The sequence below is a fragment of the Mus pahari genome, chromosome 15, assembly GCF_900095145.1.
Source record: "Mus pahari chromosome 15, PAHARI_EIJ_v1.1, whole genome shotgun sequence".
In the NCBI taxonomy this organism is placed as follows: Eukaryota; Metazoa; Chordata; class Mammalia; order Rodentia; family Muridae; genus Mus; species Mus pahari.
In genome coordinates, this window is record NC_034604.1 from 16,358,204 (window position 1) to 16,371,351 (window position 13,148).

At 43.6% G+C, this 13,148-nt stretch overlaps 1 protein-coding gene and 1 long non-coding RNA gene across 2 annotated transcripts in view; one reads left to right on the forward strand and one right to left on the reverse strand.

Moving 5' to 3' along the window:
• Dsg2 (desmoglein 2) overlaps nt 1-9,890 on the forward strand; it is a 49,516-nt gene extending 39,626 nt beyond the window's left edge. Inside the window, exons 12-16 of the mRNA XM_029547005.1 lie at nt 1,426-1,653; nt 2,884-3,005; nt 4,980-5,330; nt 8,005-8,832; nt 9,079-9,890. Of these exons, the coding sequence (XP_029402865.1) occupies nt 1,426-1,653; nt 2,884-3,005; nt 4,980-5,330; nt 8,005-8,832; nt 9,079-9,297 (1,748 nt within the window). The 3' untranslated portion in view covers nt 9,298-9,890. The remainder of the gene's footprint in view (nt 1-1,425; nt 1,654-2,883; nt 3,006-4,979; nt 5,331-8,004; nt 8,833-9,078) is intronic.
• The window catches only part of LOC115065508, a 49,445-nt gene continuing 40,905 nt past the window's right edge, over nt 4,609-13,148 (reverse strand). The window contains exons 2-3 of the long non-coding RNA XR_003845288.1: nt 5,572-5,739; nt 4,609-5,344 (exon numbers count right to left, since the gene is read on the reverse strand). This is a non-coding gene — a long non-coding RNA (uncharacterized LOC115065508). The remainder of the gene's footprint in view (nt 5,345-5,571; nt 5,740-13,148) is intronic.

A 13,148-nucleotide genomic window follows, 5' to 3' on the forward strand; every position in this document is an offset into this window, starting at 1 on the left:
TTTTTTTGGTTTTGTGAGACAGGGTTTCTTTGTGTAGCTCTGGCTGTCCTGGAACTCACTTTGTAAACCAGGCTGGCCTCGAACTCAGAGATCTGCCTGCCTCTGCCTCCCAAGCGCTGGGATTAAAGGCATGCGCCACCACGCCCAGCTTATAGTCCACTTCTTGATGTGCTCTTTTGGGTGTCTTTGGGACAGTCTCAAATGCAGAAAATTCTATCCAGAAGACTATTTATCAAGCACTGTTCATTTCAGAAAGGTTTATAACACAGTTATCAGGGAGGGTCCATAGCTTACCTTAAAATAATTCAGAGACAGATTTTGTTTGGTTTTCCTGCTGTTCGTTGATATGGTTTGGTTTGGTTTGGTATTTGGGTTTTTTTTTTAATACATGAATACAATTCATGTTCTCACAATCCGAGTACTTAGGTGGCAGAGGCAAGGGGACTGTTTTGAGATTAGTGTTTACTACACATCAAGTTCCAGCCTGGTCTCCGTAGCAAAGCCTTGTCTCAAAGAAATAATGGCAGCAGAGTTCCACACCCAGGACCTACCTCTAACCTCCACATGCTGACAGTGATACTGGAACACACAGATAGAGCCACGTCCACACTAAATAAGCAGATGTAACTTTCTTCTTTCAAGATACGACTTCAAAAATTCCTTTATTTGGGGGGGGGGGGTTGTTGATGTTTCTCTTTGCTTGTCTTTGAGGCAGGGTCTTCCTCTGTTGCCTATGCTGGCCTCCAACTCTGCTGTTCTCCTGCCTCAACTTCCAGGTGCTAACGACTATTGCTTACTTTGCCTGTCTTCATGTTTCCCTCACTGTATTGAAATGCTTGTTTAAATAACATGAAATGCCATTACCAAACTTTTTAACAAAAGACACAAAACAGTAGAGAGAGAGAGAGAGAGAGAGAGAGAGAGAGAGAGAGAGAGAGAGAGAGAAGGTATTGTCACAAAATAAAAGACCAAGATAAAAATAAGACAGGCTTATCCTGAGAAGCACCAAAACTGGGGGTGACATCAGACAGTTTCTGCTACATTTAAAAACTACTTTGATAGCTTCTTTTTTTAATAATTGGTAGCACAAATGCCATTGAATGAAAATGTTATTCACAGAAATGTCATCTCATGTTTCATGGAGTTCCCACTGACTGGAGCGTGTGGTGATCATTCCTAGCATTTGATAGACCACACACATTAGCTAACCTAATCATCATGAATGCTGTGTCCAACCCCGACCATCTTCTAGTTAATCTTTTGAAGTCTATGGACACATTTTTGGTGAGCACAGAGACTAAGCGCCAGGAGGAGCTGGGGAGAAAAAAAAAAGCGTCCACCTGAGGCCACATTAAGATCCTTCTTTCCCTGTCTCTCCTCTCAACAGCCACCCTTTTTCATCCTCTGGTGTCTCCTCTCTGGCAGGTACCAGTGTGCTGCTGCAGCAGAGGGAGCGGAAGCTCGGGAGAAGTGAGATTCCCTTCCTCATTTCCGACAGCCAGGGCTTCAGCTGCCCCGAAAGGCAGGTCCTTCAGCTCACCGTGTGCGAGTGTCTGAAGGGCGGTGGCTGTGTGGCTGCGCAGTATGACAACTACGTCGGGTTGGGCCCTGCCGCGATCGCTCTCATGATTCTAGCACTCCTGCTCCTGCTCCGTAAGTCCTCAGAGCCTGTGCTCCCAGTGCCTTAAACAGTGTTAATAGGTCTTCAGAAAGGACTTGCCACACTCACGTATAGCTAGGAGGTTATTTTTACAAAAACAGTTTATTCCAATCCAAGCGCGCTTTGCACTTGTCTCCTCTGCCCCCACTCTTGGCTGCTCACCTTCCCTCTGGCCAGCACTCACTGCGGTCAACCCTTTCCAAAGCACCGCAGTGTGCCCTCACAATGACAAGCTGTGCCCAGCCAGTCCTGCCTGCCCTCCTTTCTTTCTGCCAAAGACCTAGCATCCCCTGCAGTTGCCCTGTACTTGAGCTTGGGCAGAGTACCACCTAAGAGACCACCTGGGCTGTCTCCGTGGAAAGAGGAGAAGACTATCAAAGACATTTATAGACGTCTAGTTAAGGGCACAGAACCCAACAGTTTACAAGGGACCTCTAGCCCGTCAGCTCTGTTTAGTTGTGACTTATTTCTCTTGACTTATCGTGGAGTTGGGTATGCATTTTTTTATCCAGGGATTCCACTCCTTGTCTTCCCAACCCAGCTTCTCTGAAGTCTGACCTGGCACTCAGCCCATGACACTTGATTACTGTTGATTTTTAACAACAGTACTTAGAAGTTAGGTGTGTGGCTCCTTTGGTAGAGTGCATTCGCGCGCACCCACGTGTGCACACACACACACACACACACACACACAAATGCATGTTTTGTTTGTTTTCTTTGGATGGTGCTTTAGAAACAAGGTTTCACTCTGTAGCTCCTGCTGTCCTCAAACTTAGAACAATCCTCCTGCTTCAGTTCCCCCAAGCATGGGAGAGCTACTAAGTACTGGGAGAATCACAGGCATGTGCCACCATTCTTGGCTGCTTTTGATCCCTCTGATACATATCTTTTAGACAGTAGACTTGCAAAAAACAAAAACAAAAAAACAAAAATGGAGGCAGTGGAGTAAATGATCTCATCCAGTCACAGTATTCTGCTTGGGGGCCAGAGACAGGCTCTCTGATGACAAAGACCTTTGAGTCAGAGGACTCTGTCTGCCTCCCGGCTTTGGTATAATTCAACTGAAGCAAGGTTGGAAAGACTGGATCAGAGTGAAAAAGACAGAAAACAGAAAATGAAGCTTCCAATATGTAAAGAGTGGGGTTCAAGAAGTCAAGTGTGAATTTTAAATGACCTGGGTTTAGCTGGTAAATGGACCTCTGACTCCTCTTTGCTGTGTACAGTGGTGCCGCTCTTGCTGTTGATATGCCACTGTGGAGGGGACGCCAAAGGCTTCACCCCCATTCCTGGGACAATAGAGATGCTGCATCCTTGGAATAATGAAGGGGCACCCCCTGAGGACAAGGTCAGTACATCAGACAGTGATGCAATCTGCTACTGGTCTGAATTTATTGGGGGGACATGGGGAGTTTGGACATGCTCATTTTGTGAGTCAGATTAGCCTTGAACTCAAAACAATCCTCCTGCCTTGGACTCCCAAGTGTGGGGATCACAGCTATGAACCGCCAGCTTCTTTGGTGAGTTTAAAGGTGTCGTTCTTAGAGGATTTTGGCAACAGTTTTCAGCACGAAAGATTAACACAGCTATTAAGTTGTGAAATAGATTCATTAAGAGCTGGCACTCAATTCTTAAAGTCCTTGCCATCTACAAAGTAACAATGTCTGTAGGACTGAGCCCTACATCTCCAGGATCTGACAGTGTCATAGTGAAATTGAAGGGCCCAAGGGCTATCCACTGCAAAACTGACCACTTGCTTGCTGGTAAGGAAAAAACCCTATACCTTCCAAGGTCACAGGAGCCTGTGTTGATGTTGTAGTGTGACAGTAAAAACAGAACACTTGTCATCAGATCTCATGCATATACCTTTGTCAAGCAGCAGGTTCAAATGATAGCATATTCTCCCGTTTGCCAGAGCAGAGTGGAAAGGTTTTGAGTGTACTGTGGGAATGTCCTGTGCTAATGAGAATGCTAGACCAAAAAGCACCAGGTGATCCAAACTACGTAGAGCAAAGGACAGGGAACGCACCCCACTAGTAAATGATCCTTTTAATGCCAGGATTGGATCCACTTCCATTCTCAGTGTATTCAGCTGACAGAGGTAAACTCCAACTCCCAAGGCTCTTATGAAGAGTACCCAAATTCCTTTTTCTATTGCTTAATAGTTAGTTCCCCCATCTCTTCATTATGTCTTGACCGTAGGTCTTTCCTCTCCGTCTGCCACAAGTTCCACTTCCTGTAGGATCTATGTGTCAGCATCAAGTGTCAGAAAGCCTGAGTGTAAGCCAAAGTGGTGACTCTCCGTGTCCATCACTTTCCTTGTTACTAAGGCAAAATAGCCTGACAAAGTGAATTAATGAAGGAAAGGCTTATTGCTTGAGAGATAAAATCCATCATGGCAAGGAAAGCTTGGTAGAAAAAGTGTGAAGAACTTGCATCTGCAGTCGGGAAGCAGAGGCAGACAGGGGGTGATGTCAGGCTATAAAACCCCAAGGTCTACCTGCAGTGATCCACTTCTTTTAGTGAAGCTCTGCCTCCTAATGGTGCCACAACCTTTCAAAGCACCCCACAAGCTGAGGACCAAGTGGTCAAACACATGAGCCTATGGGGGCATTTCATATTCAAACTGAAACACTACCCTATAGCCCCAGTAGTTGGGAGAGTAATGGAAAACAGTCACAAATTCAAGACCAGTCTAGATTACACCGTGAGATTTACTCTCAAACAACTAAACAAAAAGATAAAAATAACTGGATCGGTCAACATGGAGATCCATCAGCACATGCCCCAACTCTACCCTCTTCCTGCTCCTCCCAGACTCTAGCTCCTGTCCTCATACTAGAGCGAGCAGCTGAGACATCATGCTCTGTAGGCACATTTTCTGCACGGTGTATAGAGCATTTCTAGATCCTCTTTGGTCAGAAGGCAAGAGACTATCTTGTAGCAATGGAAGATTGGAAGTAGACTCTTTATTTTGAATGGCCATATGTCCAGCTGAAATTTCAGAGGTTAGTAAATGTCACACAAGACCCTAAAAGGAAGGCAGGTGCCACTGGTTCTGGTTAAGAGGGTAAACCAAAACCACATAAAGAAATCTGGGCTTTGTGTCCTCCTCTGGTTGTAGTCAACTCTAAAGCAGGAAGAAGAAATCCTTTACAAGACTCCAGTGGATGTGCCCCCCCCAAACCCCCAGCTGTTTTCCTAATTTGCTTAGGAGGAAGTAGCCCTTCTCTCATTCCATCCACTTAGCTCACATCTTCCTGCCAAGTACACACTGACCCTTTGTCCTCCGGATTCATTTCTGAGCTGTGTTCACCCCTAGGTGGTGCCATCGCTTCTGGTGACAGATCATGCAGAGAGCCCGGCAGTGAGAGGCAGCGTTGGAGGTGCGATGCTCAAGGAAGGCATGGGGAAAAGCGGTAGTTCAGCGATGAAAGGCGGTAGTTCAGCTTCCGTTACCAAAGGGCAGCGTGAGCTGTCTGAGGTTGACGGAGGATGGGAAGAACACAGAAACCTCCTCACCTCTGGGGCCACTCACCATGTAAGGACAGCAGGAACCATCGCTGCCAATGAAACCATAAGGACAAGACCCACAGGGGCTTCTAGAGACATGAGTGGGGCCCGAGGAGCCGTTGCCATGAATGAGGAATTCTTAAGAAGTTACTTCACAGAGGTAAGCACTGGTTTCTATGGATGGTGATGAGGGAGACGTTTATATCGAAATATGAGATTCTAGATTACTAAGTGGGCTTTTGTGAGGGATAGTTAGTGGGGGAGTTTTATGGGGTTTTTTGAGTTGTGTTTACAGACGGTGAGAAAGAGATTGGGACCCACTGAAATAGCCAGTGGCTGAGTTAATCGGTGGTAACAAATGGCTCCACCATCTGCTTAGTTCTTTTTCTTCGTGTTTTCACCTGTCAGTTTGTTCGTGCTGTGCTCCATGTCATCTTCGTTGTAAGATGCACGCACACTAAGAAAGCAGATTAAGCCAGGGAAGCTGCCATCTTGTGGGCACAGGAGAAACGATAGTGGCCCAGGCATTGGCTCTGGTGGCTACGTGTCTCCTTGCTGGAATAAAACACCTGACAAACACATTTTTTTTTTCCTTTTTTTAAAGACTTATTTATTTTATATATGTGAGTACACTGATGTTCTCTTCAGACACACCAGAAAAGGGCGGGCATCAGATCCCATTACAGATGTTTGTGAGCCACCATGTGGGTGCTGGGAATTGAACTCAGGACCTCTGGAAGGGCAGCCAGTGCTCTTAACCACTGAGCCATCTCTCCAGCCCCTGACAAATACTTCCTAAGGAGGGAAGATGTGTTTATTTGGGTTCATGGTTTGAGCCATTAATGACAGACCGTCATGATGCAGAAGGCATGGTAATGGACTCATGAGGCAAGCCCAGTTCCTCATGCAGGAAGCAGAGAGCGAGGAAAGCTGGTTCTCAGCTCGTTCTCTTCTGCTTTCCTTTTTATTTGGTTTGGAACCCCAGCCCTTGGAATGGTGCCACCCACATTTATGATGGTGACTCTGCCCTCCCCGTTCAAGCCTCTTTGAAAACTGCCTCATAGACAACCCTACAGCTGTGCTGCCAAGGTGATTCTAAATCCAGTCAAGTCAGTAGTGAAGATTAATCATCGCTGGCTCTTTCAGACTCCGCCCCCTTCACAATTGCATTTCTTTGGTCAAAGAAAGTCATGTGACTATGATCAGTGACCGTAGGTTAGAAAATACAGCCTCTCTGCAAAAGCAAGTTTCGGAGGAGTAAACACAGGGAGGAAGACAGAAATCATAGTCTAAAACACTCGGGCTAATAAATCCACTTACATTTTTGTTTGGGGTGGAGGGTATTTGCTTGTTTTAATTGTATTGATTTTATGTGTATGGGTGTTTTGACTATATGTGTGTCTGAGTGCTGTATGTGCAGTTCCAGTGGTGACCTGAAGAGGGTGCTAGAACCCTGGAACTGGAAGTACATGTGGTTATGTGCTGCCATGTGGGTGCTGGGTTTTCTGGAAGAGCAGCAAGTGCTCCACACTAAGCCATATTTCTAGCTCCACATTTTTGTAATTTATATGATAAAAACTTGTGACTCTGAAGGGAATTCGCACACACATACACACTCATACACATGAATCCTGAAAAAAGTTACCCAAAAGGTTATCGTATGTCATTTTTGAGATTAGTAGTTGAAAATAGGACTAGAGAAAAGTGTTTCACCGAGACAGAATTTATCCCAGAATACCTTTCATTACTAGGCAGAACCAAAAGGATTCTCGTTTTATTTCAGAATAGAAACTAGTCAATTCATGCAGAAACATAACGCTCCTACATATGTCAGTGATTTATGACAGGAATCCAAAGCCTTAAAGCAAAAACTGCTGGAGAAATTGACAAATCCACAATTATAGTCAGACATTGAAAGGAGGAGAAGACAGAAAATCAGTAAGGCTGTAAAGGAAATAGCAGCATTGTCAGCTGGCTGGATCTAGTTGACATGATAGAGCACTTTAACACAATTAATTTAAACACAACAATTTAAATAGGTCTGGTAGCACTGCAGGGATAAGAACATTACTCAATAAAGGAGCTTAGAGCTCTATGTTCAATCTACACACACACATACACACACACACACACCAAATAAAGAGAACTAGAATTTCAAAGCTATCATAAGACTGTCCTAAGAATCAATGGTTGGAAGTAGAGACACATCTGTAATCACACAGCACATGAGAGGCTAAGGCAAGAGGATCCAGGAGTTCAAGGTCATCCTCAGCTGCAGATAGAATTTGAGGCCAGCCTGGGATACATAAAATCATGTCTCAAAGAGAGTAGATGTTTTCCAGCGTATCTGTAGTGTACACAGATTTTCACCAATTAGCATTTGGCATTACTTTCCATTCTGTTCATCACTCTCATGAACACACCTGTGTGCCTGCAAATACAGTGTGTGTATTCTCTGTTACACACAGTACAGCTAACAAAATAAGAAACTTAAAATGGATACAATGTACATTTCAGTTTAGACACTGATCAGTTCCATGATAATGGCAGTCTTGTCAAACAATTACATTTTCTATTCAGTGTCTAACTGGGTTACTAAAACACTATTCACTTTTAATCTGAAGTTGTGCGTCATCTTTTTTCATCTTTCATATTAATATTTTGTGAGATGGCACACCAATCATGATGTAGGATGACTTGCTTGAGTTTCATGTTTTCTTGTAATTAGATTCTTTTTTTTTTTTCAGTTTTTGTATTATATCAATAAATAGCAAGCCTGTTTTTAAGTGAATTTGTGCTGGTAATGATCTGTTTCCATTCTTATTTTTGTTTAGAAAGCGGCCTCCTACACTGGGGAAGACGACCTTCACATGGCCAAAGACTGCCTTCTCGTTTACTCTCAGGAAGACACAGACTCCCTCCGAGGCTCCGTCGGGTGCTGCAGCTTCATCGAGGGAGAGCTCGATGACCTGTTACTGGATGATCTGGGCCTTAAATTCAAGACCCTAGCTGAAGTTTGCCTAGGTCGAAAGATTGATATGGATGTGGACATTGAACAGAGGCAGAAGCCGGTCAGAGAAGCGAGCCTGAGTGCAGCTCCTGGCTCACACTATGAGCAAGTGGTAACCAAGTCAGAGAGCACGTATTCTTCTAACACCGGCTTCCCCGCCCCCAAACCTCCGCACAAAGCGCACACAGAGAAAGTCACACAGGAAATTGTCACTGAGAGCTCTGTGTCCTCCAGGCAGAGTCAGAAGGTAGTACCGCCACCTGATCCTGTGGCTTCTGGTAATATTATAGTGACAGAAACTTCCTATGCCAAAGGCTCAGCAGTACCACCCAGCACTGTGCTCCTGGCTCCCAGACAGCCACAGAGCCTGATCGTGACAGAGAGAGTGTATGCTCCAACCTCCACCTTGGTGGATCAGCATTATGCCAATGAAGAAAATGTCCTTGTTACCGAACGAGTGATCCAGCCTAATGGGGGCATCCCTAAGCCCCTCGAGGTCACCCAGCATCTGAAAGATGCACAGTATGTAATGGTGAGGGAAAGAGAGAGCATCCTTGCTCCCAGCCCAGGCATGCAGCCCACTCTGGCAGTGCCCAGCGTGGCAGCAGGAGGACAGAATGTCACCGTGACAGAAAGAATACTGACGCCAGGCGTGGCAGCGCACACCTTTAATCCCAGCACTCGGGAGGCAGAGGTAGGCGGATTTCTGAGTTCGAGGCCAGCCTGGTCTACAAAGTGAGTTCCAGGACAGCCAGGGCAATACAGAGAAATCCTGTCTCGAAAAACAAAAAGAAAGTAAGAAAGTAAGAAAGAAAGAAACAAAGAAAGAAACAAAGAAAGAAACAGAAAGAAACAAAGAAAGAAACAAAGAAAGAAACAAAGAAAGAAACAAAGAAAGAAACAAAGAATACTGACTCCTGCTTCCACTCTGCAGTCCAGTTACCAGATTCCCAGTGGAACCTCTATCCAGGCTAGGAAAACTGTGCTCTCTAGTGTGGGAAGCATGGGTCCTCTGCCCAATTTAGATCTAGAGGAATCTGGTCATCGCAATTCTATTATAACCACATCTTCCACCAGGGTCACCAAGCATAGCACCGTGCAACATTCTTACTCCTAAAGAGAAGCCAGCCACAGTCTGATCTGTAGCTTCCACTGATGTTACAACAGTCTGCTCTAACTAGCTTCCACTGGGTGGGTGTGTCCATGCCTCTAATGGGTGTGTCCATGCCCCTAATGTTATAGCAGCCACACAAGACATGCACATTGGAAAAACTCACTGATATGCCAAAGACACCATGTCTCAGGTAGGACTGTATTTCAGAAATGCTCTGTGATTATTGGGGGATGGAGTTAGGATGCTAGTTCCTAAGTGCCTTTTAGTGCACTGTGCAAGCAATACTCGCAAACGGGACACGTAAAATTGGGTTCCAAGAACTTAGCAAACTAAAGCTGGGTATCTAATTCATCTGGTCCAGAAGGATGGGTCTCTGCACAATGCATTGATATTCAGCAGGGACAGTTCCACCCCTCGTATTACAGAGGCACACAGGTTATAGGTACCAAACAGCACATCCACCCAGAGGCACGTCTCCACTCTGTTTCATCTTCAGCTTCTGGTTCACTTTAACACCGGAACCCTGAGTACACCAGAGGAAAGAAAGAAAGAAAGAAAGAAAGAAAGAAAGAAAGAAAGAAAGAAAGAAGGAAGGAAGGAAGGAAGGAAGGAAGGAAGGAAGGAAGGAAGGAAGGGAGAGAGAGAGAGAGAGAAAGAAAGAAAGAAAGNAGAAAGAAAGAAAGAAAGAAAGAAAGAAAGAAAGAAAGAAAGAAAGAAAGAAAGAAAGAAAGAAAGAAAGAAAGAAAGAAAGGAAGGAAGGAAGAAAGAACACTGGTGCCCTTTTTAATTGTGTAAAGTTGACAGAATTTGGAACACTGTCAGGATAAGAATACATATTGCACATACCATGTCCTGTGAGCTGAGAAAATGACTTCATATTTCTCCTCGTTTATCAGAGTTCATAAAAATATTGAGCATTTCAAATTAGTTTCATAATCTAACTATTCTTGATAGCCAGGTGTGGTGGTGCAGGCCTTTAGTCCAGAACTCAAGAGGCAGGCAATTCTCTCCAGGTTCTAGTCCAGCCTGGTCTATATAAAGGGTTCCAGGACAGCCAGGGCTACATAGAAAAATCCTGTCTCAAAACAAACAAATAACAACAAATACTAGTAATAATCCAGGATAAAATTCCTAGTTAACTTTTCTGTAATGTGATAAGTCTACGAAGGAAAACCTCATCATATACTTGTTCCTTATCTACAAGTTAATGTACTTAGGGGCTGGACAAATGACCAAGTGATTAAGAGCACAGAGAACAGTTGCTTCAGTTTCTGACAGCCACATACTGTGGCCCCTGGATCACAACCTCCTCTAATTCCAACTCAAGGGATCTGATGCCCTCTAGTGGACTCCAAAGACATTGCACTCACAGTTGAGTGGTGAGTGAGCAGCCATGTTCCACTCTGGCATCCTAAGTGCCTCTCACAGCCGCCATATTCCCCTCTTGCCATTGACTGCCTTCCATCCTCAGTGCCTCTCACAGAACCCAAGCCAGTATCTATGGAGCAAGATAAGTTCCACAAACCACTCTTTTACAATTAGTCAAATATCAAGAAGAGTCAGTAGTTCAGAAATTCTGAATTATGAACTTTACCACCTTGATATCTGCAAGTAATTGGCTGGTCATGACTTGATATACATGACGTAAATACTTTATCATAAAAACCCTTGAGTAATTGGCCCGATTTCATTCAACTTCTTTGCCTTGATTCTTTCAGGAAGTTGTTTGGATTCTACAGAACATCAATGGAAAATATTATATAATAAAAATTTGCTTCTAAAAAGTAATGTCTCAAAAGCTATGTATATATCAGTCATAATTTATACCCATGTTTCTCACCCCCCAAAAAATGTTGAGAACCATCACATTTCTGGATATTTTGCTACGAAAATGAAATTCTACACTTATTTTTTAGACTTTTTTTTTAATGTTATTTACATGAATTGTGTTTTGAAAAAAAATTATACTGTGCACCCTGTGATGTCTGAAGTGATTTTATGCATGGTCTGCTATGTGGGCAGAGGTCACCTTATTCCTATGATCTGGAATTGTTTACTTTCTACAAAGTAAGCTTTGTGGAGATTTTGCTTTTATTTTCTTTGTAGCTGATGTTATTTTACCAAGTGTGCAGCAGGAATTGCACCACTGTGTGGACTTATAAATACATCCCGTGTGCAAAAAAAAAAAAAAAAAAAAGCTAAAACTCAGTCTTGAGCTCCCTCTGGGTGGGTTTGAGGCTCCACTGCTCTTTTGTGCAGGGTATAATCTTCCTTGTTCCCCGAAGGGTGATTTGCATTCGTTTTTACATTTGTTCCTTGGGAGGTTTGCATTTGTGTGTGTATCCATGTAAAATATTTTAATAAAAAGGCCACCTTCCCTCAGAGTAACCTCTCTCTATGTCTTCCTACTGATATTTTACAAGGAATGTTACTGTGTGGTAAGAAGAGCTTCCTGGAGGCAGATGTTTCTTGGGCTTTGTTATTTAATATGATCTGCTTTGCCAGCCCAGCCAGCCTCTTGGGAAGAGTATTGCTAACCTTCATAAGAAGGGTAGTTACATTGAATATTAACATTCAATAGTCTTTCACTGTACATCCAGTGGTTTAAACGCTGTGCTCTTGACGTGGGGTGGGATTCTATCCCAATCAACCCAGGATTAACTGAAAATGTAGACGTGTAATTAATATGCCCGGCCCACCTAATATTGCAAAACATGAGCAAATGCATGCCACTTTGGCAGCACCCTGCAGTTGGACCATCATAAGTTTGTGACTGGTTTTATTATTATCTAAATTAAACTTTAAGCAAGTACTTCTGTTTGATTAGTCCAGGAGTTTTATTCTTAAGGAACTGAAGGTCCCCCTGAGCAGAAAGAAACTACAGAAATCTCTGGGCTGGAGAGATGGCTCAGTGGTTAAGAGCACCGACTGCTCTTCTAAAGGTCCTGAGTTCAAATCCCAGCAACCACACGGTGACTCACAACCATCCGTAATGAGATCTGATGCCCTCTTCTGGTGCATCTGAAGATAGCTACAGTGTACTTAAATATAATAATAAATAAATCTTTTTTTAAAAAATCTCTTATAATTCACCAGAGAAGGAAGCTCCCGATCTGACCGGGAGTGAGGATGTTTAAAGAGAGCTGTTTTAATTGCTCGTTACTTTGCACAACAAAGGATATGAGTCACTGCAGCAGCAGAAGAAAAAGATCATTTTTCTATGCTGGGACACTAGGGAAATACATATTAATGAGAGGAAAAATAAGGCCATTAGCATGTATAAGACACACGGAAAACTTTAGAATTGAGCAAGTAGAAAAAAAATGATTAGAATTTGGGTTTGTATTTTTCAGAGCAAAGCTTTAAATAAATTTAACAAACCATGGAGAGGGGCTAGCCTTGAACCAGACAAAGTTCAGAAAATTCCAGGGAACTTGGGCAAACAGGATTTACAATCAGTAAAATGCTTTTACTTGCAGATCAGCATGGAGAGAGGTATCCTGTGATTTGGCTGAGGTTAAAAACAAAAGGAAGTAAGGCTTCTTGGTATTTCCATAGCAGCCAAATGGCAGTTCAATATGTAAGGACTCAATTTACGGATGCCCTTTAGGCCAAAGTTAGTTCAACTGCATAACTACTTGGGCTGGCACAAAAGAAGAGCCATGTGGATTTCTGGCAGGGATGATAAATCAGGAGAAGGCCACTGGGACAGATGTGGTAAAGAAGGAAGGTCTGTTCAAAGGCTGGCATCAGTTCCTCTTCCATCAACATGAGAGATGGGCTTTATCCTGCTCTTCCTGGTGGGGGCAGATACCCTTACAAACATAATCCACCATGTTCTACAGAGTGAGTTC